At 42.7% G+C, this 26601-nt stretch overlaps 1 protein-coding gene across 1 annotated transcript in view; it reads left to right on the forward strand.

Moving 5' to 3' along the window:
* Positions 1-2652: 2652 nt before the first annotated feature.
* LOC139689437 (metal cation symporter ZIP8-like) overlaps positions 2653-26601 on the forward strand; it is a 64803-nt gene continuing 40854 nt past the window's right edge. Inside the window, exon 1 of the mRNA XM_071586560.1 lies at positions 2653-2910. Coding sequence (XP_071442661.1) covers positions 2653-2910 — 258 coding nt within the window. The remainder of the gene's footprint in view (positions 2911-26601) is intronic.

Genomic DNA, 26601 nt, shown 5'->3' on the forward strand with positions numbered 1-26601 from the left:
CGAGTGATTATTGATTGGTTGAGCCTGCTCACGAAAATGCAGCCTTTTCCCGTCCGCAGAGTGCCCCGCACAATGAGTTACATGACCCAATCGACGTTGGCACTCAACGAGTGAGCAACAAACCAACTGGACTGAGATGACTGGACTGAACTCCCGAACAGTCTCTCTCTCTTGACTCTTCGCCGGACTCCCTTGCTTCACCTCCGTCAGATTCTTTCATCGGACTGTGACGATTGGTTCATCAATGCCTTTTCGGGCTCAGTTGGGGAAGGGGGGGGGTAAAGGGGAGGTGTGATTGAAGATAGTCTTATGAAGATACTCTCCAGAAGATCACTCTTAAGGTCGTTCCCTTTTTGCGGAGTGGGTATCCCTTTAACGTATTTTTGCATTTCCAAGTGTCCCAACTCAGGACTATCTAAATCAAATGATATCGTTCCCCCTAAAATACCTGTTATGTTTACCAGACTATTTCTGATGCACCAAATTTTTATTTTGCAAGTATCAAGTTGATTGGCCGCATTGTTATTACCTGCCGTGGTAATACGGTCGCATGCAGTGCTATGCTGGAAAATATAAATGGCTTTGAATCCATATTTACGAAAAATTAATATTTTGTGCATGCCTGAATCGCATACTCAATTTGGAAAAGTAAGTCGTTGCTTGGTAAGGGCTGCACAGTATGAACACCTCTTGAGTAACAGAGGAAGTGATTGCCTTTTTAATACCTCATCGTTAAGAAACAATGTATTAAAATCTATGAATAATGAATACTAATAAAAGTATACGTTACCATATGTGCAAAGAGACCTGTAGCAGATTTAAGATATAAATCCTAATTTCTATTAACTGTGGATTTGTATGTAATTTAAAATGTTGCAAGAAGAAAATCCTCCAGAACAAGCAGAAATCGTAAAGAATACAACAATTATTCCGTTATTTGATGTAATTGTAAGTGCAATAGCTGCTATTTTTGACTTTGCCTTAATTTTTATTTCACTCTTTACTCCCTTCCCGTCGGAGGAAATCTGGATCCGCTCAAGCGTGACTCCAAGGCATTGTCCATGGCCTGCCATTCCTGTCTTCCCCTCCGAGTCTTCACGCGCAAGGACGTTCTCATCAGGATTCCCAGAATCTCATTAGCGCTCAATCCCATCAGATTTGGTTGGAGACACCCTTCCTGACACCAAGCACCAATGCAGCCGAGGTCGCTTGATCTCATGACCGCACGGATCTCGTTCCTTTAGCGTGGCGGCCGGCGCCCCACCACCACGGATGAACAGAACTATTTGTTTCCCTCTTAAAAACGATTCCCCCGACGTCCCCTCGTCTGAGCCATCTACAAGCAGAGCGGCCCCAAGGGGGGTGGGGGTGGGGTGGGGGGGTAATGAGCGAATCCCACTGGACCACTGACGGTGCAGTGCCACGGCGCGGCCGGCCGATCCACACCCCCCCCCCCGAGGACGGGAGCGGGTGGCGGGAAAGCGACCCGGTTGCACGTTCGCCGCTCAAAAGCTTGGGCAATTGACGATAATGGGTGCCCGCCACCACACTTAAAAACCTTCGGCTGCTCGAGATTCCGAGGAGCGGCCCCGAGATGCGTCCCGCGGATCCCGGGGGGGGGGGAGAGAGAGAGGAAGACGGGACGGTTTCGAAACCCACGCGTACGATGACTCGCAAACATACTTCATATACGAATGCAAATAAATTTGAATTTTGCTCTGATACAATCAATATAGAGAGTGAGTTTTGGTGAATCATTGGATTTGGGAATAACAACCCCGTTGAGAGTAAATATTAATTCGATTCGATTAAGATATTCAGATTATTTGTACTATATTCTAACAAAAAGGTAAGGTACCCAATTTCGTGAGCTTAATGATAAAATTATGTGGATGGATTCCTTTATTTTTGGATAAATGATGTCTTTGTAATTAAAAAATAACACATGTTCACGAATTGTAATGATTAGATGCGATCACAGCAATTTCAACCGTGTAATATTTCTTGAACATTTGACGCAAGTACACTTATTTTATTTCACTGGAAATGGATTCGATTACCCCAATCACTATGATAAATATTATTAATGATACTTTGTTGACCGTTTATTGATTTGATTGTTCGAGCCGACAAATTTAACCCAGTAAAAATTTAAATATCAGAATACTTTTGCTTAAAGTTAAATGTTGTGAAATCGGAGCCAAAAATACGAGTTCGTACAATGCGATATAGCGTAAAACGGGAGCCCAATCAGGGGTCTCCTCGTAAAATTTAAATTTAGTAAACGTTTCCGAAATGGGCACTGCACAAGCTTCAAAATACAGCGTTAGTTTTGCTTTCCTCGCAAGACAAAAGTGGGAGAGGTTGGAAGATAAAAAGTTCATCACAGAAGCCTGACAACGAATGAGTGTGACGTCATTCTCACGGCACAGTCCTTCTAGTTTCACTGCCACTCGGCGTTGTCGTCCTCGGCGTCACAGAGGGCGTGCCGCCACATCGCCCTTCCCTATCACGACCACCAATCACGGAGCACCCACACGCCGGACTTGGCACATAAAACTCGTGGGGGACGGAAGGGTGAAAACATTACCTCCCAAGTCCTCGAGAGTTGAGTGCGCAGACGTCTTTGGCAGGGCTCTTGCGAGTCCCGCGATGGCAAGGTTCCCCGCGTTGGCCCTCTCCCTCCTCGTGTTGCACCTCGACGGCGGTGCCGGCGGCCGGAGGCACCACGCCGCACTCATCCTCCCCGCCGGGGTGCACCCTCCGCTCCCGACGCGAGACGCCCGGGCGCTCTGGTCCCAGCTTCGCCATCCGACGGCGGCCGCGTCGCCTGCCGCCAACCGCAGCGTGGCCGTGTGCGCCGCCGAGAGGAGGGCCGGCGGGGTCGGGACGTGCTGGGCGTCTGCACCGGTGAGTGAGAGAGGGGGCAGCGCTCCCAATTGGGGTCCTTGAATGGTGCCTCGCTCGCCTGCCCGTGTTCCGTCTCCCCCATCGCTTTAATACGAGGACCGCGAATGCTGTTCGAGGAAGGGGAGGGGGAGCGGACGCCACGTCCGGGGGAGGGGGCTGCCCACGAAGGCTGCCAGCCAGATATCACGCTTCCCTCCCTCGCATCCCCCCTCTCCCGGGAGCGGAGTCGCATTTCGAGCGGGGTGACTCCCGGTGGGGACTCGTGGCCCACAAGCGCCCGTCAGGTACTTGCATATGACGGTGCGCTCCCTCACTCTCTTTCGCCAGTTTCATTCGGCGACCCATGCGTTTCTCCGATTTTTTCCCTCGACGCGTGTCGCTCACATCAGTTAGCTTCTCCGTCGTGCTCGCGGTGTGAAGGTTTTTTGAGGCTTGTAATCGGGAAGTCGGCGCCGATTTTATTAATGCTAATAATTTCAGCCAATCGTCCCGAGGAAATATAGTTTCGTGTTACCCAACCGTGATTACGCTGCACCTCAGGAAATTGGCACTCCTCCTTGAGCCGACTTGCATTTCCGCTCGGAAACATGTGTGCACATCAATGGTGTATTTACAGAAATACGCACAAATACAAAAAATACACATGCACGCACAAGCATCATATATGTTCGTGTGCCCATGTGTTTGTATTGACGTCCTGAAATACACGCTACAGGCAAAGCGGCAAAACCAATTTTAAATGGGAATAGTCGTTCGACTTGCTTTGTCCACATACGGGACACGCTAAAATAAATCCGGCGAAGTTTCAGGCAGGAGACCTTTCTTGAACCGACCGCGATATTTCCCCCTCCGAATATGCATATCAATGCTTCCCCGGCCATTGACGGCGCGCTCGAGGTCCCCTCGACAACATTTGAGGAGCGCTGGGCTCCAGCCCACGAAGTTTGGGCGCGCGAGTACTCGCTGGAGCCAGCTGACTTATGTGAATGTCCGTTGTCGGGGCGCATGTGGAGGGAATCGCTCGCTCGTGTGACGCTTGGTGATGGGCGTCGGAGGGGCGGGATGGTGTTGGTGCCCGCGGGGGCAACAGCGGGCCCGCGTCCGAGGCGGCAGCCCCGGAGCTTTCGCCCTCGCTTTGGGGAGAGGTTTACTGTTCAATTTCACTCAATTAAGTCACATTTGATGTATTTGAAAGTGCATTAAGATATAAGTAACCAAAACCACAGTAGGTCATCACTAAGGTTGGTTTAATAGTTAGGGTTCCTGAGAACACCGAATTATTCGTCAAACGATTTGTCAAATGTACGCACCAGAATAGGGTGGTCGGTTCCTTTCCCTGTGGCGCCTATGATTTTGCCTGAAAATTCACATAGATTGGGTGCAGCTGGTGTACCCAGAGCGGTCACCTGGAATCGAATATCGGCCCTCCGGTCGTAGCGGGGCCATCACTATACATACTACCGCGGTGCTTAAAACATAATGGCGCGAGGATAACAAAAGTTCAGTCAAGCCGAAAACAAGTTTTAAGGTACCCCTTGAGTAGATCTAAAAAAATAGCTTTGTAAATATACTTTACACTTTCAGGCTTCACTTTGTGGAATTGTTCGCTGTCCCGTGGAATTTTAGATGACTTTAGCGTCTGTGGAAAAATGATTCAAATAACTCATTTAATATGGATAAATGTTTTTACTTCCGCAAAAACTCCTTTCAAAAAAACGTGTATTTTCTAAGAGAAATAAATAAGTCATAGTAGAGCCTAATGAGTAATTGGATTTCTCCAAACTATGGAGGAGAAGATTCTTGCTTGAGTAGTCCTCTCATTCTTTCTCCGTTTGCCTCGCATTGGCCCAAACCCAAAATTCTTATTATTCATATCCTTTTTAGTCGCTTACGATCAAATTTTATCGCGTAATGTTTTACGTCAACATTTTTTCAACAAAATAAACCTACAGCATTAAATTGTTTCACAAAGTAATATATTAAAGGGTTGAATCAAGAGTTGTTCGAAAAGATAAATCCCTTATTAACATAACGCATAAACGTTTTACACAGTACCCCGCGGGTCCTCTCGCCACTCGCGTTGCAAACTCGGATGGGAGCCTTTCATATTTGTCAGGAAATGAAACCTTCCCAAGCAGCAAGAACAAATAAAAAATTAACGTCAACTTTCTATTTGATGCGATCGATTGATATTCAACTTTCCGGGTGCTCTTTCCTCAAAGCTACAAGGTTTGAGAAAAGGGCCCTCAGTTTCCGTCTTCGGAGTGCAGTCTTAAATATAACATAAAGTCAAAGTCACAAACTGTGAAAAACCAGCAAGTGGCAAGTTTCGTACCATTCAGTACTTACAGCAGGCTCAGTATGGGCAAATTATAATGATTGTTAACTAGTTCGTGGCCGTGATAAACATGCCCCTTTTCGGCAAAAGCCCGGTGTTGCACTTTCAAAATCTTTCTTCGAAGGTCCCATTGGTGCTGCTTTTGTGCGTACGCATGAGCGCATCTCAAGTATCTCGGTGCGATCGCTTTTTATTCCTAACTTCACGTGCCTCCGAGATGCACCATATGAGGGTCTTGCTATTGATAAACGAACCTCGGCATGGAGTGCAGTACGTGGATGGAAATGAAAAGGAACAAGAGATGCTCGGGCGGAGAGGGCGCGAGGGAGCTACCGGATGTCTTGTGACAGAGGGCCGACACGGCACACAGCGCGGGGCGTCCATCAGTGAGAGTCTGGTTGTAGGCCGTGCGTGCGCGGTCCAATCCCCTTCCATTACATTCATGTGTGATTCTACCCTGGTCTCCTCAAACCTCACATAAACTGATGTCACGGAAAATAGAATTGGGTGATATTAATACGAGGTAAGAAAAGTGGATGCAGGACGCTGGGTTTCTAAAATGAGCAATATGCAAAAGGAAGAATATCAAGTGCATTAAGCAGAATGGGCATATTTGGATGAATGAAGAGAGGCAGAAAGTGCGCAGCATTCAAGAATACAATTGAATTGAAGGGATTAAGATTTGTGCCGTGTTGACGTGAGTCTATGAAATGCAACGGTTGCTTGTCTACTGATGCATTCAAAACCCACCATAAGCGATAGATTACCATAATAATTTTAATAATGTACGACTAATAGAAACTTAATATTATTTTTGTATCCGGTGGTTATTTCTTTGCGTGAATGAATGAGTCGATATTGTGTACGAGTATTACTCGTGTGTTCGGGATAGAGACTTATTGTGATGCACCGCCGGGGAAAACCACTCTTTCAACGTGCGAGTTTTAAGTCCTATGGTCCTCCATCACTTTGTCGCTCATATTATAGATTTGCCAAGCAAAATCGGCGAATTTGGATAACATTAGAAAACATGGCTACAACAACAGGTTCCGTTCAATAAGTGTCGGGACTGGTTCCAAAAATCTAAATTTATCGCAGTTATCATTACAATTACTTAATAATCTTCAAAATACACTCCTCCTGCATCGATACACTTAGTTCGGTGCGTCTGCCACTCGTCAAAAGCCAGCTGAAAGTCGGGTTCCGGAATACTGTTGAGAGCCTTTGTCGTCGCCGCTTGAACCGCCTCGATGGAGTCGAACTGATATCCTTTGAGCTCCTTTTAAGCTTTCCTTTGAGGTAATAACGTTGACGAGAAAATCTTCATCTTTCTGGACGCAGTCCAAAATTTCTTGCGAAATTTCCGCCCGCGACAGTTTTTGTTCCTCGCTCAAGACTTTCGGCACCCGCTTTGCGCACACTTTCCTCATCGCAAGATCCTCAGCTACGATGGTGTGGACGATTCCGACTGAAAGGTCTGTCTTCTCACTGATAAGGGCGATGGTTAAATGCCTGTCAGAGTCCAAAACGTGTTTCACTTAGGCCACCTGAGCATCGGTTCGAGCGGTCGTCGGGCGTCCGACGCGGTGCTTGTCTTCGACGAGCTCCTGGCCTTCCTTAAGCATTTTGTGCCACTCAAAAACTCTTGTGCGGCTTAAGGCATCATCCCCATAAGCCTGTGTAAAAAGTTCAAGGGTCTCGGACGCGCATTTCCCGAGTTTGACGCATAACTTCGCCGCGTAGTGTTGGTCGACGGTGCGCTCCATTCAGGCGCGACGACACCACAAACAATCACACGTCACAGAAATCCACCTGTCTCAACGCATGCCCGGAGGCGACTGAACTAAAGTGCGCCTGAGTGGTGGGGGACCCCTCTACCGAGCCGACCGGTCAGACCCCCCACCGCCCCCATCCACCACTCCGTTGAGGCTACAGCGAATCAGTCACGATACTAATTGAACGGACCCTGTATTGCTACAAGGCAAAACATATCTACCCGTAGGAATTCTTAAACTACATTTTAAAATGAAGTAGTCGTGGTCGATTAATAACAAAGGCATTCGGCCATTAACCGGAGGCCCTCGGGTGAAATCCGGGCGACACCAATGACCAACCCCAGCTCGAGCCAACCCGTGTGATATTTCAGACTTCACATTTTCCCGGGAGAACGCAAGTCGCTACAGAAATGAAAAACAACTGCACCCATCCTGAGATGTGAACCCCGAGCAACGTAACGCTTTTGAACGAGGTGAACTCTGATCTCACACATCAAATCAACTTTCGGGTTCGTAGCAGTGGTTCGTTGTAAAATTGATTCAATGATTTCCAGGCCCCCGGACGAAGGATAATTGTATCATAACATTCCATCTGGACTCATAGTGTGGTCTCATTTTTTTACGAGCATCTCAGAATTGCACCGTATTTTTCCGTTAAACACACAATTTCGACCCGACGTCGAAAGAGACGCATGCCTGCGTGACGTTTCGGCGTTATTGCCGAAAATGGAATTGAACGTATTCCCACCCCTACCTTGTCGTCAGCTTTCCAATCTTAATGACCTGAGGTGATCGGATTCCCTTAGGCTAAGGAGGAAATGCGTCCGAGCCCTTTAAAACTGTCGTCGATGGAACGTTGCACGCGAATGTCCGACTTACTGAATGGAAGATCTTATTAACGGTCTCGATTACGCTCACTGCTGAAGGCATTACAGATGGATAGCATTCATAGAGAGAATCCCTCGCCTATGGTACGGCTCAAATCCCGTACATCACAGACCCTCGGATGGCGTGTGCGAGAGAGACGAGCGAGAGCTGTGCAAATCTAATGAAAATGACTGCATATCCCCCATTAAGTTCGCGAACAATGCAGGAGAAAAATATGGTAGAGATAAAAATATCCTGGGTTGAATTAAAGACTTTATGATTAGTGGGATACAAAGATTAGTCTTAAATTGAGTTAGCTCAAATGCAGTGGAAGTTAAGTTCCAAAGAATCCTGGGGATCAGGGTTCGAATCCCGGTCATGGCAAGTGATTTTTACACTCTGAAATTATTGCAGTGGAAGTTACTTCAGGTGTTCCCTAGGGAGGTGTTACCTCTTTTCTTCCTACTTCGCGTTAACAGCATTGACTTTCGCGTTAACAGCAGTGACAACAGTCACTAGTAAGATACGCTTACTTGCCGAAGATGCAGTGGTTTGCCGTGATATCCGTGATCCTGACGACACAGAAGCTTTATCAGATAATCTTAGTGCTAAACAACGTTAGGCTGACACTTGGCAATTGGAATTAAACTAAAAAAGTATGCAGTCATAAATTTTTGGAAAAAGAGCAATTCCTTCCCGAACGCCTCCTGCATCGGGAACTCTGAGATGGAATGTGTAGACTCGATTAAATACTTAGGCGTTACCCTCACTCACGATCTCTCCTGCGTGAAATATGTACGGGGAATATGTGGACAAGCTAACAAAAGCTTAGGATTCATCAGATGAGTGCTGGGTAAATGTGATGGAAAGGTCAAAGAGAGAGGTTATCTTTCCCTGGTTAGGCCTCATTTAGAATATGCTGCAAGTATATGGGATCCTCACGAAGTTGAATTGATTGCCGAGTTGGATCGCGTGCAGCGTAGAGGAGTTATATTTGTAAAACGTTGTTATGATAAATTTAGTAGCGTATCCAAAATATTAGAGCAGCTGGGCTGGGAATCATCCCCGGAGAGAAGAGTAATTACAAATAAAAAGAGACGTTTCAGGCGTGATATGGTGGCATATCATGATTAATTAAAAATTGCCAATTTCTAATTAACTATTAATAAGTTAAATTACAGATTAAAGCTCTTGCGTAAATTGGAAGGGCATTTCCTTAGCAGTGATGTTGAAAATGTATCATTACCCCCATCGTACTAGGGCAGAAGAGATCATGTCAATAAAATGAGAGAGATCAAGGGTAGAACAGATAGATTTAAGATGTCATTTTCCCACGAAAGATTAGGGATCAGAGTAACATTGTCCGACCGCTGTGGGGTCATATTCGGGTCACAATTAGTTTGGTATGTATACACCCCCGGCCACACACCCTGGCACTGGCTTGCAGGGTACTAAAATATCAAATATCGAACAGAAACAAGACATTTCGTTGAGTAACCCGACAAGAATGCACGGCGTTTTATTGATGAGTATTTATGAGTTCCAACCCACATGCATCTTATACTATGGAGTTTTCCGAACCATCAATAAGAAGAGTTTCAAATTGCGTAGTTTCCAATGTAAGTCGAATTTGAACATAACCATGGACTCAATAGAAACACTTTTCCAATAGCTATTTAGTTAAACCACGACCGGTTTCGATATACTACAACTCCAAAATTCCCCCCCCCTTCCCCTGTCTTTCCTTCTTCCGTTCAAGCCACACCCACCACCCTGACACTTTTTCCTTTCCTTTTCCTACCCGGTTAAAATAGCTCAATAAGTCGGCACGTGAGTGCAGTTTTCAACCGAAAATGATGTAGTACATGGTCCCGGGTCGTGGCTTAAATGGATAGCTATTGGAAAATGGCAACTTGTTCATTATTCAGTAGAGCTTCTTTTAATGATGACTGACTGCTTTGTTTTCATCAATGATCACTTGACTCAAGTCTTACGTAAATGTGAGAAAACCCGTGTGAATAAGTCGCTAACAATTGAGTTGAAGTATTTCATGCAATCTAAAATTAAATCGTTATTCAAATACAATTTCTCAGCCGCACTCATTAGCATGCATTCGGTGATTTGGTTAAGATACCGAGCCCACGAAATGAGTGGCAATTCAACCGGGTCTAAAGATACAGCATGAAAGCAACAAATATGCGTATTTCTGAAGGCCTTCGTGAATTCGAGGGCCACTTTCAAATTTGGCTCACTTACGGAAAAGGTGACGGAGGTCACCATCCCAAGTCATTTTTATGCCTAGAAGTCCTATTGTAGACGCAGACATTATCCGCCTGACAAGTGAAAAATACAAATAATTCGATACCCCCTTATTATTTCCATTATCTATGGCTGCTGGCTATATATTTAAATATGAGATAATTCTGGAGCGACGGCTACTGGGTGCTATACTCGGGAGATGAACAGAAAATTGCAGGAGTAGGCATCATGCTCACGAAGAAATGGGCAAGGAAAATAATATCGTGCTGGAAAAATAATGAAAGGATATTGATGATAAAGTTAGAGGCAGAATCTGCGGATGCAGTGATAGTACAGGTGTATGTGCCGACATCCAGCCATTCAGATGGGGAAATAGAAGAAGTAAACGAACAACTGGAAGAGGTTCTAGGAACAGTAAAGGGAAAGGAAAACCTCATGGTAATGGGAGATTGGAATGCTGTGGTGTGGCGAGGGGCGAGAGGGAAGTAGCGTGGGATACTTCGGATGTGGAAAACGAAACGCCGCGGGAGAGAGACGGATGGAATTCTGCTACGAGAGAAACATGGTCGCGGCAAATACCATCTTCGATCAACATACGAGAAGAAGATTTGAAAGGAAGATGCCTGGAGACAAAGCACGATACCAAATTGACTACATCCTTGTCAGGAAGAGATATATAAGAATCCAGTTAAGAAGGGTATGGGTTAGTTATCCCGGCGCAGATGTAAATAGCGATCACAACCTGGCGATCATGGATAGGCTGCGATACGAGAAGATGAAGAAAGAGACACAACAACCCAGATGGAATACAAGTATACTGGAAGAAATGAACGCAAGAGGAAAGTTCACCGCGGATATCGAAAGGGAAGTTGAAGAAAATAATGATAGTACGTGCACTGACGGTCGATGGAAATAATTGAAGATTATAATTGCCAAAGCGGCAAGTGAGCTCCTTGTGAGTGAGGCGGAAATATCTAAGAAGCCATGGATAACAGCTCAAATAAGAGGTCTCATAGACGAAAGTAGAAAATACAAGAATCTAAGAAATGAAAGTGAAGTCCCAATGCAACAATTTCAGAGCGTAAAAATCTCAATAAAGAGTTCCGGAATCAGGTTAACGAGAAAGCAAGTAGGCAGAGGAATAATGGATGGAAAGCTGCTGCGAGGAAATCAATGACAACATGAAAAAGGAAAATAGCCAAATGACTAATGAACTAGCAAAGAGGCGATTCTGAGAAAGAAGAACAAAATCGCCAAATATCCGTTTCGCTAATGGAAAAATACTAATAGATGATGACGACACGGGGAGTAGATGGAAAGAATTCATTGAAGTACTCTATCAAGCTCCCAAATAACTAGAAGAAGGCTTAATTAAAGATGAAAGCCTGATAGGTAAAGATGACCGGGGTCCGCAGATATCAAGAAGCGGATTCGAGATAGCCGTTGCATAGCTGAGAAACAACAAGCCACCAGGAGTTGGCAAAATAAACGAAGAAAAAATCAAGACTCTCGGGGTCAAAGCAAAGGATGTTATGGAAAAAAAATATAAGGGAAGATTCCTCGAGGAAGACCAAGAGATAGGACATGTACATAGGACATGTGCACAAGATGTGTAAAAAAACCAATAAACACAGTAATCAACCCGAAGGTCGGCTTGGTAGGTGATGGTAGAGTTCACCCAGTACTAAGCCCGACGGCGTGTGAAATTCGCAGATCAGGGTAGGGGGGCCAGTTCCTCTCCCTGTGCCGATTATGGTTTCCCAGAAGATCTAGTTCCCCAAAAATCACAAAGCTTGGGTGGAGCTGCAGGTGCCCAGAGGCTTGCCTTGGAATCGAACCCGTGACCTTCCGGTCAGTAGTCCAACGCTACTCCTGGACTACCGCGACCCACATAAGATATGTACATAGGACAAATTAAGAAGGGCGTAAAACAGAGAAGGTATCAAGAATTGAGGGCAGTGATGCTAAATGCAGTAGAAAAGAGGGCTGCCGTAAAACAATCCTAGGTTTGAAATACTGACAATTTACTGATGAAAATTTATTGTTTAACTCTTTGTACTTCATTTTGCCTGACTCGGTGTTTACACTCTTCCATTTTCTCCTCTCATCCATATTTGTAATCATCTCATCCGTGATCCATGGTTTCCTGGTCCTTTTAGCGCTCAAGGTTCTAATAGTGTATTTTGCGGCTTTAGACAACCCTTTCTTGATACTTTCCCATTTTTCTTCGATAGTACTTAGCTCTTTACCATCCTCCTTGATTTCCTCTACCATCTGTTGGTACTCCTTTCTTTTCAAACCCTCTAATGCTTCTACATTCCATTTTCTAACTCGCCGCCCCTGCCTTATCTTTTTGAAACAGACGCTACATTTCATAACAACTAAATTGTGGTCGGAGTCCGCATCCGCTCCCGGGAAGCTGTGCGAATTTGTCACACTTTTCCTAAACCTGTGTCTAACCAGGATATAATCTAGCTGATACCTTTCTGAGTCACCTGGCATTTTCCATGCATACCTGCGTCTTTTGTGGTGTCTAAACCAAGTGTTGGTGATGACTAACCCTTGTCTCCTGCAGAACTCAACTGCTTTCTCCCCGCGGTCATTCCTCGTCCCTAAACCGTAGTCCCCCACCTCATCATCACCTTTTCCTTCGCCTACCGCCGCATTCCAATCTCCCATCACTATCAAATGTTCCCCTGTGGGAACACACTCGATTATGTCCTCTAACTGATCGTATACCCTATAGACCTCTTCTTCCTTATGGTTGCTCGGTGGCATGTATACCTGAATAATAACCAAGTTCGTCGGTCCTGCTTTTTTCTCTGCTAGTAATAATATATCCGTCACCTGCTCTATGTTGACTACGATCCTTACTACCTCTTCATTTAATACTATGGCAACCCCTCGTTGGCTATCGTCCCCGCCGCTGTATATTATTCTATAATTATCACTCCAGTAATCCCCGCTATCCTTCCGTCTCATCTCGCATAGACCTAAAATATCTCTTTTTCCCCTTTCCATCTCTCGCTTAATATTCTCCAGTTTCCCTGTCCTCATCATTGTCCTAACATTCCACGTTCCTATTCTAACTAATGTGGTCTTTTTCTCCTGCGTCTTCTGTCCTGCTGCTGCCTGTTTTCCCTGGTGAGGTTTCGTGGGATGACGACCGCGGAAGCCTTGCCTCCCCCGCTGCCGGGCACGACCCACGGCCGATTGGGCCGAGCCCCGTAGTTGCCAGGACTCAAAATCTCTGTATTGTCCATCATTTAAATCTTGGGAATGATAATTGAGGTGGTTTCCCGTTGCCTTCCTCAATAGTGTTTTAACGTGACACCATCACTTACTGGCCGCCCCACTGGGGTCAGACGCCATTGCAGCCGCTTCGCCGAGGAACAGGCGCTGCGTGGACTACCTTTCGTCTGGCTCCTAGCCTTCGACCTATCTAGGATGGGTGACCCTACCAGGAACAATTATTATCACTCCCGCCAGCACAGCTCTAGGGGTCATCGGAATGCACAAGCCTTTCCACCACGCCAAGGTTGTAGTCCGGGGAGGGATATATATATATATATATATATATATATATATCCCTATATATATATATATATATCCCTATATATATATATCCCTATATATATATATCCCTATATATATATATATATATATATATATATATATATATATATATATATATATATATATATATATATATATATATATATAACGATTGTATGGAAAAACTCTCACGAGCGGCACAATAATGGGCTGACACAATATAACACAAATAGAATAGAATAGCAACAATTAAAAGGAGTGTCCTTTTAAATGTTGCTATTCTATTCTATTTGTGTTATATTGTGTCACCCCATTATATATATATATATATATATATACATATGTATATATATATCTTATGTATATATATATAATCCAAATCATGTTGGTAATGACAACTACAGGTACTTGCACAACGGTATCCATGCGAAAGACATTTCTCTAAGCATTATGGAGGGGCTGTTAGTAACGAGGAAAAGAAATAAAATTAAATATGATAATGACCACGTACTAGGCATCTTATAATGAAAAAACAAGTACTTTTCCCTCCTCTAGAGCGGTCGGGCACAGTTATTCTGATCTCTTATCGTAGGTGATAAAAAATGACACATTTAAGCTATTTGTTCTGCACATGATCTCTCTACTCTTATTTTCATGATATTCCCCTTCGTTGCACGACGGGGCTCATAATACACGCACATATTTCCTTGCCGTAATGAAGTCTATTTTCTCGGCCAGCCTATTTCTAATACACCGTGTACCCTCGTGGAAAGATTTCTGGAGTGCGCTTGATACACACATGTCGGACATCTGTGTTTCATGTGACTCGGTCATCAGATGTGGTTTTCTGATAAAGAGATAAGAAACATGGGCTCCGCACTTTTTTGATTTCTCACCTCGTTCGTTGACTTGAATAGACATCACTATCCAAACCATTCCTGCAGTCATTTTCATACCGAAAGTGGAAAGCTGTTCATTCCGCCAACGGATATTGTTCATGATCAAAACAGGCTACATAATGACATAATATATGGAGCAGTTACACGGCAAGGCCATGGGCTTCCTGGTTAAGAATCCTATCCTGAGTGGGGCTGCAATTTTCATCGCCTTAACATCCTGTCTCGTCGCTGCCCTCGGATTGGTCCATTGTCAGAGAACTCTTTTCCATGTTCTATGTGGTGAATATCCGTCTTCTCAGTGGAAGCTTTTTGGCGTCCTACTCTCTCTAACGCCTCTCTTTGTCCATTACTCCCGCCTCTTCATATTTGATTTCATTTCCTGGCTCGCTATATGCATGTTCGGTGGCCTCGGATAAGCTGAACTATTATTTTGTCCACAGCTTTCCGGCCTTCTTTCGTTCGGATATCAATTGATCTTCATATTTCAGCGATACAAGTCTTCCCAAAACAGCATGGCACTCAGTGCTCTGCTTTGAATACAAAGTCCACGAATTGTTTTCCTCCCTGAAAAAGACGCAACAGAGCATTCCTTAACACTGAAATATAAGAAGTATTCTTATGACCATTATGTACGTCGATTCACGATCAAGATCCTTCGATCATATTATTTTCTTTACGGTACGGTTTTATATCATTTGCGAGAAATAAAATTGGAGTCATGAATTTTAAGTGGCGAGTCATTATAAATATCAAATAGAAAAGTGGACGTAAATTTTTAGGATTGGGTAGACCAGATAAAACTTTATGTCATCTGAAGCTGCGTTTCTACGCACTACGCATTGATTTCCATCCAGCAAAATTGAGCGTAATAAATTTAACAGGTAACTCGTACTTTTTGGTCTCTTTGTTTGAGTACAACGATTGACCTTCTCAAAAACTTCTTTAAGGACAAAATATGAAATCTACCATAAAACTTCTACTCATTATGGATAGATGGTCTTCTTTATTTTGGGGTGAGATTGAGACTATGGAGTCTCTTCCGTAACCTAACCCCTAATTGTCACATTTTTACCTCTGAAGGTAGTCACATTATCAATTACATATTCATTTGTCACTAAGCCATGTCGAAAATCACTTAGTTGGCTCTTTAAATGAAAGCTGACATGTTTATGCACATAGTTTACACCTGGATTATTTGTATTTAAGAACAACTGAGTCCACTCCTTCATAAAGATAATAATAGAACATTTCTTGTCAAGGGTTTACATATGTAATCAATTTTATTATATTCCAAAATTTTTCTTAAACATATTTTCAAGTTGTCTCCTCTTTCAAAATTACACGAATTTCTGAACCTTTCGGATGATTTTCTCAAAATATCACGTAAATGATGGAATTCCAAAGCAGGATTATGATGAGCTACGTTTAATACTGTAATATCAATGTGAACGAATTAAATGCAAATGTCGATGCTATCTATGCTAATGAGAATCAAGTCAAGTATCTTTCCATTGCTACCTGCGGATGTTCTCTGCTTCAGACTCGTGAGATATACAAGCATCCTTATCTCAGTGCATTCGGCTTCTTTTGTTTTGATCGATTATCTGCATCCCGGAGAGTTCGTCACCTAGGGTAATTATTTTATTGTTCGTTATATCACTATGAACTACTTTATCAAACAAGTTAGTCCACATGTCAATACTAGCATTTTGAGGAAAGCAACGCACAAGTATTTCCATTTTTTCTGCAAATACGACTTTTGGGCTGAATATTTTTATTTCTTGTTTCTATCCCCGGCATTCTTATGGACACATGCAAGTATTTCGTACCATAGCAACTGCACCAACCGAAGAATTTACCCGTGAAACTATATCTCTGTATTTTCTGGGAATTTCATAATTTCCATGCATACGCGTACACACGCATATTTCTGAATCAGTTATAGAAAAAGAAATTTTGCAGCTCACGATGATACCTTGATTAGGTCTCGCATTTTTTTCTGCACCTCACCCTATGACGAAGCCAAGGGATGAGTTATCAGACGGGAGTCATGAAGTGACCGGAACCGCCGACTTGAGTTTCTTCACTCTCCGTCGCACCTAAGAGGATCCTCAGGACTCCTGTATTGCGGGCGTAGTCGGTCTGCAGTCGTTGACGCTCCGCAAGGGATTTTAGCACTTTTTAAAAGCACTGGTTAACACAGAATATGAAACCTCTTATTGCAATCACTAGAGGAGATTGCTCCCTGAACGCTTTGTAGTTTTGCCGTATGAATCACTCGGGACGATTTTCCATGCCCAGTTCAACTAGGACAACAAATAAGGTCAGAAATAGGGTGACTCACAAAAACGTCCTATCGCGACGGCTGCCAGGCAGCGACCATACTGGGATCCATCGGCATGAACTTTCGACCTAATTGCACGTCAACTGAGCATTCAACCCAAATCCACTCCGAGGGGGACTACGAGTGCTGCTGCGTGCGCCAATTTTCCATTCGGCCTAACATTACTCTGCTCAGAGTGACTTCGGGAGCGAAGAGCTATTCACGTGGAAATCTTGTTTCGGTTATTATGGCATTTTCTCCCGGACGCCACATCCTCCTCGTCCAAACTTGGCCATGGGCAACAATTTGATCCATAGCCACTGGCCTCGTGCAGTTTTTGTGAGTGCCCTTCTGGCGCTTTCGCTCGCGTACTCGAGCCCAGAAGAAACACAAAACACTCGCTAGCGTTTCTGAAAACTTTCTTATCAGTTTTTTTAAACGAAGACCTAAAATCATACCTAACTCATCACCGTCGCATTCGATGGAAGTCGCTTTCAATGTCCGGCAAATGAAGTTAAAGATGAGAACTTACAGTTTATTAGGACTCTCAGCTCAAATGTCTCCCTGTGGTCGCATTAATCTACTTCGCTGGTTGGCATTCTCTAAAGCCTTGTTATCTCTGCGATACCTAAAACACCTATCCCCCTTTGGTTTGATAATTCTCAATGGGCCTACCTCATAAGCGACGAAGAGATTATTGATATGGACTTCTGATAAGATTTGTTTCGCCCATTCCGATTATGCCCTGAGGGCATTTAGAAATAATTGAAAACCGGACCATGTCGATTCCAGCTGCTCGCACATCTGCTCGTGGGCGTTTGGATAAGGTGCAGTTGAGGGAAAATCTTTGATTTACTATCTGAATGTTGCTTTGACTTCCATTTGTCGTTATTATTTCATTCCAACTTTAATTACTCTTTTTATTTAGAGTAAATATTTTATTTTTCTCCTCTCGTTATCTAAGCCGCACTCTCTAGTGATGTCATCATCTATCATATTCATTCAACACGGTATAATTCTCTCTTCAATCCCACCAATGGATTATTTAAGCATCAGTTTTTTAAAACAGTCAATGGACAGAGTAGGTATTGCCTTTCAGTTTCATCTACCCTTCCATTAAGGAAGTTAGCCTCCCATCGTGCTTTCCTCACTCTTTTCTTCATTTATTTTCTTTTGTTTCGATATATCTGGTTAGTTGGTGGTCTCCCTCATTTCTGTATGACGCCAACGTCACATTTGTAGTAGTGTGTAGTTCTTTGAAGGGTCAATTGTAGGAACAGTTTTTGACCAGTGTTAGCGAAAAGGGTGGTGAAGACGAGATAACTAAATGTCAGAGGGAAAAATAGATTGAAGAAAAACACAAGAGACTAATTTAGTTCCAGGGTGATTATTTCCAGGCAAGGCACAGGGGCCGATATACTATATGCATATGGGAGTGCCGATGACTGCCTCCCTAAAAAAAAGGCAGAGAAAAATATTTCACGGTTTGAAGGAAAAAATACATTTCCTCTTACTTGTTTCAAGATAAATTTGTATTAAACGACGTGTTTTTACGGTATTACAATTGTTTAATTATTTTAAGAAACGAAATTTGGTTCTCCTCGGGAACTTGCAGTCAAATAAAGTCCTTGCATTTCGTACACGAAGTGAATTTGAGATTTCCCCGTCTTAACCCTTTTCAAAATAACGAAAATTTTTTAAGCATAATTAGTTTATCCAAAAGAAATAAATGCGCGGCTCCCTCGCTAAAAATCTTCACCCGCGTCTTACTTGAACTACGAAGTGTGGAATAAAAGCTTCGGCTTTCTACTTACGACCACCGAGTTTCATACGGAATACGTGTAGCAATAAATGCCTTTTCATTCCCGCGTTCTTGTCATAGAGGAGCGATGTGCGCACGTGTAGGCAGGAGATAATTTCATCGGTGACGATAACCGACAGCGTAGGCAGTGTAAATAATGAGAGCATCAAGTGAATTCCGCAACACATTTGATTATCGATAGTGACTCGCCGAACCAATAAAAGAAGTGATTTCTCTCGAGAGCTCCTTGAAATGAGATAAATATCTGAAGTCGCTCAGGAAATCAACTGAAAAAACATCGAGTAAAATAAATGGCTTTCGAGAAGGAGTCTCTTTCGCTAGAGGACGCATGCAGGAGCAATTTTGGCGAGACAGATATTCGGACATCAGTAATTGAATGCTTCAGTCGTCTCCAGGATTCGATTTAATATGCCCCAAACATTAGCTAAAATTGTAGGCGCTGAAATAGTAGGTTTCGAATCTGTTGCATACATAAGTTTTATGCAAATTCAAGTCATTATGGATTTCTATTTATAAGGGGAATATTCGGCCAAAACAACGGAAACCTAGGCTTTATTAAATGAATGCTAGGGGAATATGTAGGATATATGTATATTCAATACAGTTTTAACGAGTCGGGACCCAAATGTGATAGGCTGCTATTATGTTCGATCCTCATGAAGTAGGTTTTAAGTCCGAATTAGATCGCGTGCATCAAAGAACACCTGAGTTTATTAAAAGATGACATTATAAATTTAGCAGAAGGTATGAATTGTTGGAATAATTATGTTAGTAATTCCTGGTAGACTTTGTGATAAACCTCCCACTTATAATTGAGCCGGATCCTTTTCTGAAGGTATCTAAAAACATTTAACAGTTAGAGTGATCTTAAAAATAAGATCAGAGGGAAATGTTTTCAAAAGAAGCTTACATTGTCTTTTTCTTCGGTTACGATTAGGAACCGTAATTGCGGTTAAATTCGACCACAGGACAATTTGTTTATACGGTGTATTTTCTGGAAATATTTGCATGCGACGATATATGTAAATTAAGCAATGCCTCCCGCGCTTTAATACTGCAAGCCCGTCGTATATTAATGAAACATTATCTAATTAGCAATAAAAACCCTATTTATGTGCAACTGCTTTGCTATCTAAGTTACTCCTATTGCGTGTCGTAGTAGTAGTAGTTTTAGGGGATGCGCATGGAGGAAGGGTGTAGGGAAACCTGGCGTAAGCATTAGCCTGCTCTTAGCGAAAGGCGCCAAGGGGTCCAACTGCTTGGCGTCCCATCCGACGGACGGCGTACTCACTCAAAGAGCCCTCCACAAAGCACCTCAAGAAGGGATCGCCTCCAGAATTTGCACCCGGGCCCTCTGGGTGGGAAGCCAGTACGCTAGCTACCGCAACATCCGGTTCCCCTAAGAAGGCATTCACATTAGGCCGGTTGTTTCCAGAGTGACAATCAAGAAAACTGGCGACCTACGTTTAAAGACACACCGGTTTCACTCCCAAATGCAATGCGAAGGCTTCTCGTGAACCGTTCAAGATCCTTTCAAAAGGCCACCACTACCTGAATAACACTAGCTATGCAAGCAAACCGAAGGGCTCTCCATTATCTCCGATTCTCGAACAGATAGCAATGGACGACCAAGGGGAGAGAATTTTCAATTCAGTTGTGATGCCTAGGATATTTATATTTGGTACTGATACGAGGTGGCGTGCCTGTACTAGATTAGATTTTCATGATTTCTATCTTGATGTAGGTGCATATGTTGGCTTTCGCCGTCGTCGAAATTAAAACTCCCACTCTCACTATTATTATTAAAAATCCACATGTGCTAATAGACAGTGTCAGGTGGCACACAAGCCCCAAATAATCACAAAGGTAAAATCAGTCATTAAACTTACATTATTAATTCATAAGTCATTAAACTTGCATTAAAGTACACTTAAAGGGAACTTCAAAACACAGATCTCTTTCACAAAGCAAGAAAATCCCCATCTCATTAACATCAATCAATCAGCAAGAAAAAAGATATATTTCAAAAAATAAGCTGTTACATATAATTTTACACCACTCATCAATCAAATTATTACATATATTCCTTACATATTTTCTTAAAAGTATGCACTCTGTTAGGAAAGGGCTCGAATATTTTTGCAGGTTAACAAGGTTTAACAAGGTTCACTCTCTCCGGCGACGCGTTTCAAGGATGTGCTTAGAGACCACTGGCTGTTCGAAGCGGTTGTTCCGAAAAAGCGCCCTGTGTTCTTCCTCACGCTTCCTCTGCCCAGGCGTACGAGCCCCGATAGAAGTTGTATTGCGTTCCGTGAAATGCCTCGTTGATGTCACTATCTTGGTAATCATTAGATCAGAGATAGGGCTTCGGCACTAACCTCTTTCCACGGTCAAGTGCTCATCCAATTCTTCACTTCTCTACTTTCTTGGCAAATGTACCGACAAATGGTCAAAGTAATTCCATCAAGCCAATCAATTTAAGTGAGTCTTCTCCTTACATATGCAAGGAGAAGAATTGCACTCGGCAAAGAGGCTTCCTCAAGGAGGAGGGAATAGATGGCAGGGACGTTGAGTAAGGATGTTGAGAAAAGGCTCTTCAAAACTTTGATATGGAGCGTAGTTATGTACGGCGCGGAAACGTGGTCACTGAAGCAGGTTGATAAAAGTAGATTGGAAGCTCTTGAAATGTGGGCGTGGAGAAGAATGGAGAAGGTGAAGCGGACAGAAAGGAAAGCAAATGAGGAATTACTAGGTATGGCGGGCGAGGAGAGGGGACTGTTGGGAGAAATCCTAAGGAGGGAGATGAAGGGCGAATTGATCGGCAGTGAGATGTTGAAGACTGTAATAGAGGGGAGAATGTTAGACAAGCGAGGGAGTGGCAGAAATAGAATAGCCAGGATGGACGGCATTAATGCAGGAAGGACATATACTGAGATGAAGAGCGGCTTGTTGTAGAGTAGAATGTTGGGTCGTTCTCTGTTTCGTTAGGAGAGAGAAAATATTTATTTGGTAGTTGTGTCCATCCAAAACCTACCATAACCGGTAGATTACCTAATAATAATATCGATCCTTTCCTTTGCTGTTTCTGGATAAAACTATTTACGATTGTATTGAAATTACACAAAGGCGAAAAAATCGCATTCTGCTTGCAGCATATCATTTCTTGGAGAATAGAGACGCTCGCGTTCGGTCGAATGCCGCATAAGTATTGCCAACTTGCTTGAATAGATAGGAATATTTCATGACTAACCTAATAAATTCAAATGTAATACTTTAAAACAATTGGCGCCGAAATCACTACAATGATTACATGTAGACATTTTCCCTAATGATTATTTACAAAATAAGTCTTATTACTTGAATTATAATGATTGTTGCAAATTAAGGATGAAATGCTAGGTGCTTTGTTTAAAAACTTTAAAAAACTTACGTTATTCAGAGAAGTTTTTTCCTTAAGGAACAATGTACTTTGATAACTGTAACTGTACCAAGGAGTATTCGATCTGTTTTCTCCCATCCATTACTTTTATTTCAAATACGCTCTACCCCCATTTAGAAATATTTAATAAAGACATTATAATAGTCTCCTTATACGGAGTCACGATGATCTGGATAGGATATCAGAAATGCAAAATACTATTATTCTGCAAGACTCATTATCACATTAAGACTTTTTTTGTAGATAGTACAATATTCCCACTGCTGGTAACAGTTTCTGATCTTGATGTTATATATAACTTTTATTTCAATGTGAGTTGTGCACCTCGTGTTGGGCATTTGAATCTCTGAAAATTCTTTGGTTTATCAGTGCATAGGACTTTCATAACACGGATGGTATTACTCCTTGATTACGCATCTCTTGAGTTTCCCTGTAACAGTCTCCCACATTTTGGTTCTCCAATATTTGTCTCTGATTGATGGAGTTAAAAAGAAGTTTTTAATTAGAAATAAATGCTCTTAAAGTCAGCATTAATATTATGAACTTAGATTATGACTATATTTTATTGAGAGCAAATTTACTGCTTCTGACAAGAGTATTAATGCGTCACGTGTATTTCTGTATTGCTTGCTGAATACCAGCTTTGACTGTGATTGTATCTCGTGGAAGATTGCATCTAACATACCGCACCTGTTTACTAGGGCGTGCTCATTTTTTGGAATCATATCTTGGAAGAAATAACTCCTGTTATAAGTTTGGAATATCGCTTGACGTACAACTTCATCATGTTGATTCAAACAGCGGTAAAAATGTTTACTTTTAAGTAACAACTGCTATCCGGTTTAACTTAATTAGTTGAACGTTGCCCTATATGAATTGTTGAACAATTACTTTATTGCGATGTGCAATACGTAATTACGTGCAGAAAACAGCGTGCTAAAGAATACTTACAGAATTTTATTAATCAACATTTGGTACTAGTAGTTGTACCCTATTTGGCAACCATGAATGGTGGCCCTTGAAGTAATGTGTGTGTTTATAGAAATTTCTTGTCATAAACGTCCCTCTTACCATACCTTTGCACTTAATGAATTCTTATATGAATGAGTACAACATTTTCAAGCGTATATTTTGAAAATCGTTAGCGGTCTTTAATAAATGAAATATTTTTATTACAAAAACCTGCGCTGGTCCGAAACTGACATTTAAGTCACGGAAGTAACTAGAGTAGTTTTATTTTCGACATGGTGGGATTATGAGGCCCTATTCTAATAGTTTTCATTTGTTTAAATTACCCATAACGTCGGAAGATTTGCGATAAATTACAGTGTAGAAGTTATGCATATTATTTTCAGTATATGACGCACCAATGGGGCAAATACATGTTCATTGCCTGTTTAAACTTCGCTGAAAAGTATGCCTGTCTTTTACGGGCAATTCAATTAATATTCTCCTCAAAATGTCCAGAAAATATTAATTCAATTCAGTTCAGAGAAGCAAAACATGGTTACTACTCTGTGAAGAGTTTGAGAACTTAATTTCGTTCAAGTTTTTTGCCGTAGAGATTGATAGGCGAAGGAAGGTAGGGATTACCCGATAACCTTTAAATATTTTGTTTTATTCAACATGCCTATAAGGAATACGCCACTAACATAAGGGTACAAGTGCATATTTAAGCATCCACTCCAAAACGCCTCCCCGCTCTCCACTCTAGTGGATTGCAATGTGTCAATAGCAAATATGTCTCTACATACGGAGACACATTTGCGATACATAGGCGACATACGAAGTTGCCGCGGACACCACCCAACCCTCGGGGAAAAGAGGGAGGAGCCACCCAGAGAGGGTCTCTTTTGCTGAGGTCATGTGCTCAATTGAGACTTGCTCTTCGCCCTTTACGTGGGTATAGCGTACACGTCTAATGTGAGGAAATGCCAACAGTAATACCCTCGTCTAGAAATCAAAAGTGGTCGTGGACAAACCCAAAGGCGGCCGAGTTGGAGTCATGAGCAAAGCTCTCACGCATCCAACTTAGTATTGTGAGTGAGTACGTCGTTAGTAGCCGACTGGCTGTTCTCACGCACGCGTCAGCGACCGAAGGAAACACGAAGGCGGTGGCTATTACCCCCAGTGTTATGACGGGGGATGAACCATTGACTGAGGGCGAGCGACGTTTGTCGTTCACAACAGCAAAATTGGGGCAAAGTAGACGGTCAATTGGAAAACTCCTGTGGGGGCCTTAGCCTGCGTTGCCGATCTCCGTTTTCATTGGCTCCACGACTCACGTCCGCGCAGAATCGGATGCGTGGAAGCGCTGGTTCATGCGTTAGGCTGATGCGTCGCCACGTATTCCACGCTATCATGAATGGGATCAGCTGACTCATTCTCTCGAGTTTAGCTTCCATTCTGGTCGTGGCCGCTTTATTGACACCTAATACTTCTTTTGATTTGCTCTTTCCTGTGAAATCGGTGTTGATATTTCATATCACCTTTACCTTACTTAATATCCTCAGCGATGTACTCGTCTTCTCAAAGAAATTTGCAGGAGAAATTACAAAATTAGTAAGCAGGTAACCTGACGAGGTAAAGGTTGAATCCAATGGTTACAGCATTTGGCAAGAGGAGAAAAAAGGCCCTTGGTGAGTTAATTTAGAATTTCGGAGGATTGGATCCATTGGCAACGAAGGTAATTGGAGAGAAGAAATTCAATTCTTTTTAAGCTTTGCTGAGGGAACCACGGACAGTGCATGTACGAGGGTAATCCGGAAAGTAGTACCCGTTCGTGAAATAAAGACACAAAAGTAAATATTAACAAACATAAAAAATTTTATTTGAAAGAGGATACTTTAAACTACTTCTCAACATAATCTCCAAGCAAATTAAGGCATTTGTCATAACGTGTGACAAGTTTCTGTATTCCTGCTGCATAGTCCTTCGCCGCCAGCTCATTGAGATACGCGAGGGACCCATCTTGCACAAATTTTTGCATAATGCAGATGGTGTTTAACAATTTCATGAACAATTGTTCGAGAAACATTGGGAAAATGCTCACAGATGTCATCAATTGTGACGCGCCGATCGTTCCTCACGAATTCGTCAACTGAGCTCACCAGTTGGTCTGTAATGACAGACGGTCTCTCCGAACGCTCATCGTCGTGTGTGTTCCCCCTCCCCATGTTGAAGTTGCGACACCACCGCCGAACAGACGACTCGTCCATTACATTGTCTCCATACACCTCCTTTAATTGGCGATGAATATCACATGGGCGAACGTTTCTTGCATTGAGGAATTTAATCACTGCCCTCACTTCACAACTGGCGGCGTTCTCAATTTTTTTAAACATTGTAAACAATCACAGAAACAACACAGGCAATGCTAGCGTCACGCAACTTGGCTCAGAGAAGGCAGACAAGCCACTGAAGCTATCTGACCTCGTCCAGCGGCTACTCGCGTCGTCAGCACTTCATGCGGCACGAACGGGTACTACTTTCCGGATGACCCTCGTATAATGTTGCGTACCAAACCTCGTGCATTAACAAAAGAATTTTTCATTCTCGTGACTCAGTGTCGGGTACGCACAAATGGCATGAGAAAAGGAATCTGATAAGCAGGATGATAATAACAAATAATCCCAGGTAATCTACCGATTTGACAATAGGTTGTAAACGGTCCTCGAAATCCTTCCTTTTACCCTCAAATATGTCAGCCACACACTTACGTAGTTCATCATATTTTTAATCTTCTCTTTGCCGAAAAATATGCTTATTGTTTTTCATAGCTGCAATCATTTTTGTTTCGTCCGTTTTCACCCTTTCTTACATAATATTCAGCATCCCAGTGCCCGTCATCAACTTCTCCATTACTGCCCGCCGATTCCCCTTCCATTTCCCCAGTCCCCTCCTTTCAAAACCACTTGGAATACGTCTTCCTTCTAATCCATCCGATCTTGTCCATACATTTTCTGTATGACCACAACTTTTGGGAAACATGCACTATTTCACTATTCTCGAAGTTCAGATTTTTCACCTAAAAAATTATTTAATATTTCTTGTTTCATTTCCTTCTTATTCCAGTGAAAGCTTCTACTATCGTACCCTCCTTCCCCTTTCAATCTTCTGGAATTTAAAGTATATTTTGTTGAGTGCTTAACTAATTATGACCCTGATTTTCATCCACCCCCATTAAGCGTTGACGACTATTAACATGCACCTAAATTTTCGAACCATAATTTGATTTCATTTTATCTTGGAAAAATTATCATACTTGCCTGTGATTCTGATGTAGCCGAGTTTGCGAAGTTATAAATTCCTACCCCCTTCAAAAGCACATGCGTTCACTCATACCCGAATAAATTCTTTGCAAATATTTATTAAGTTTTGACATCGATTTGATTCGATGCATGAATGCCTATCC

This window comes from Hetaerina americana, unplaced genomic scaffold (genome assembly GCF_022747635.1).
Source record: "Hetaerina americana unplaced genomic scaffold, ioHetAmer1.1.p SCAF_23, whole genome shotgun sequence".
NCBI lineage: Eukaryota > Metazoa > Arthropoda > Insecta > Odonata > Calopterygidae > Hetaerina > Hetaerina americana.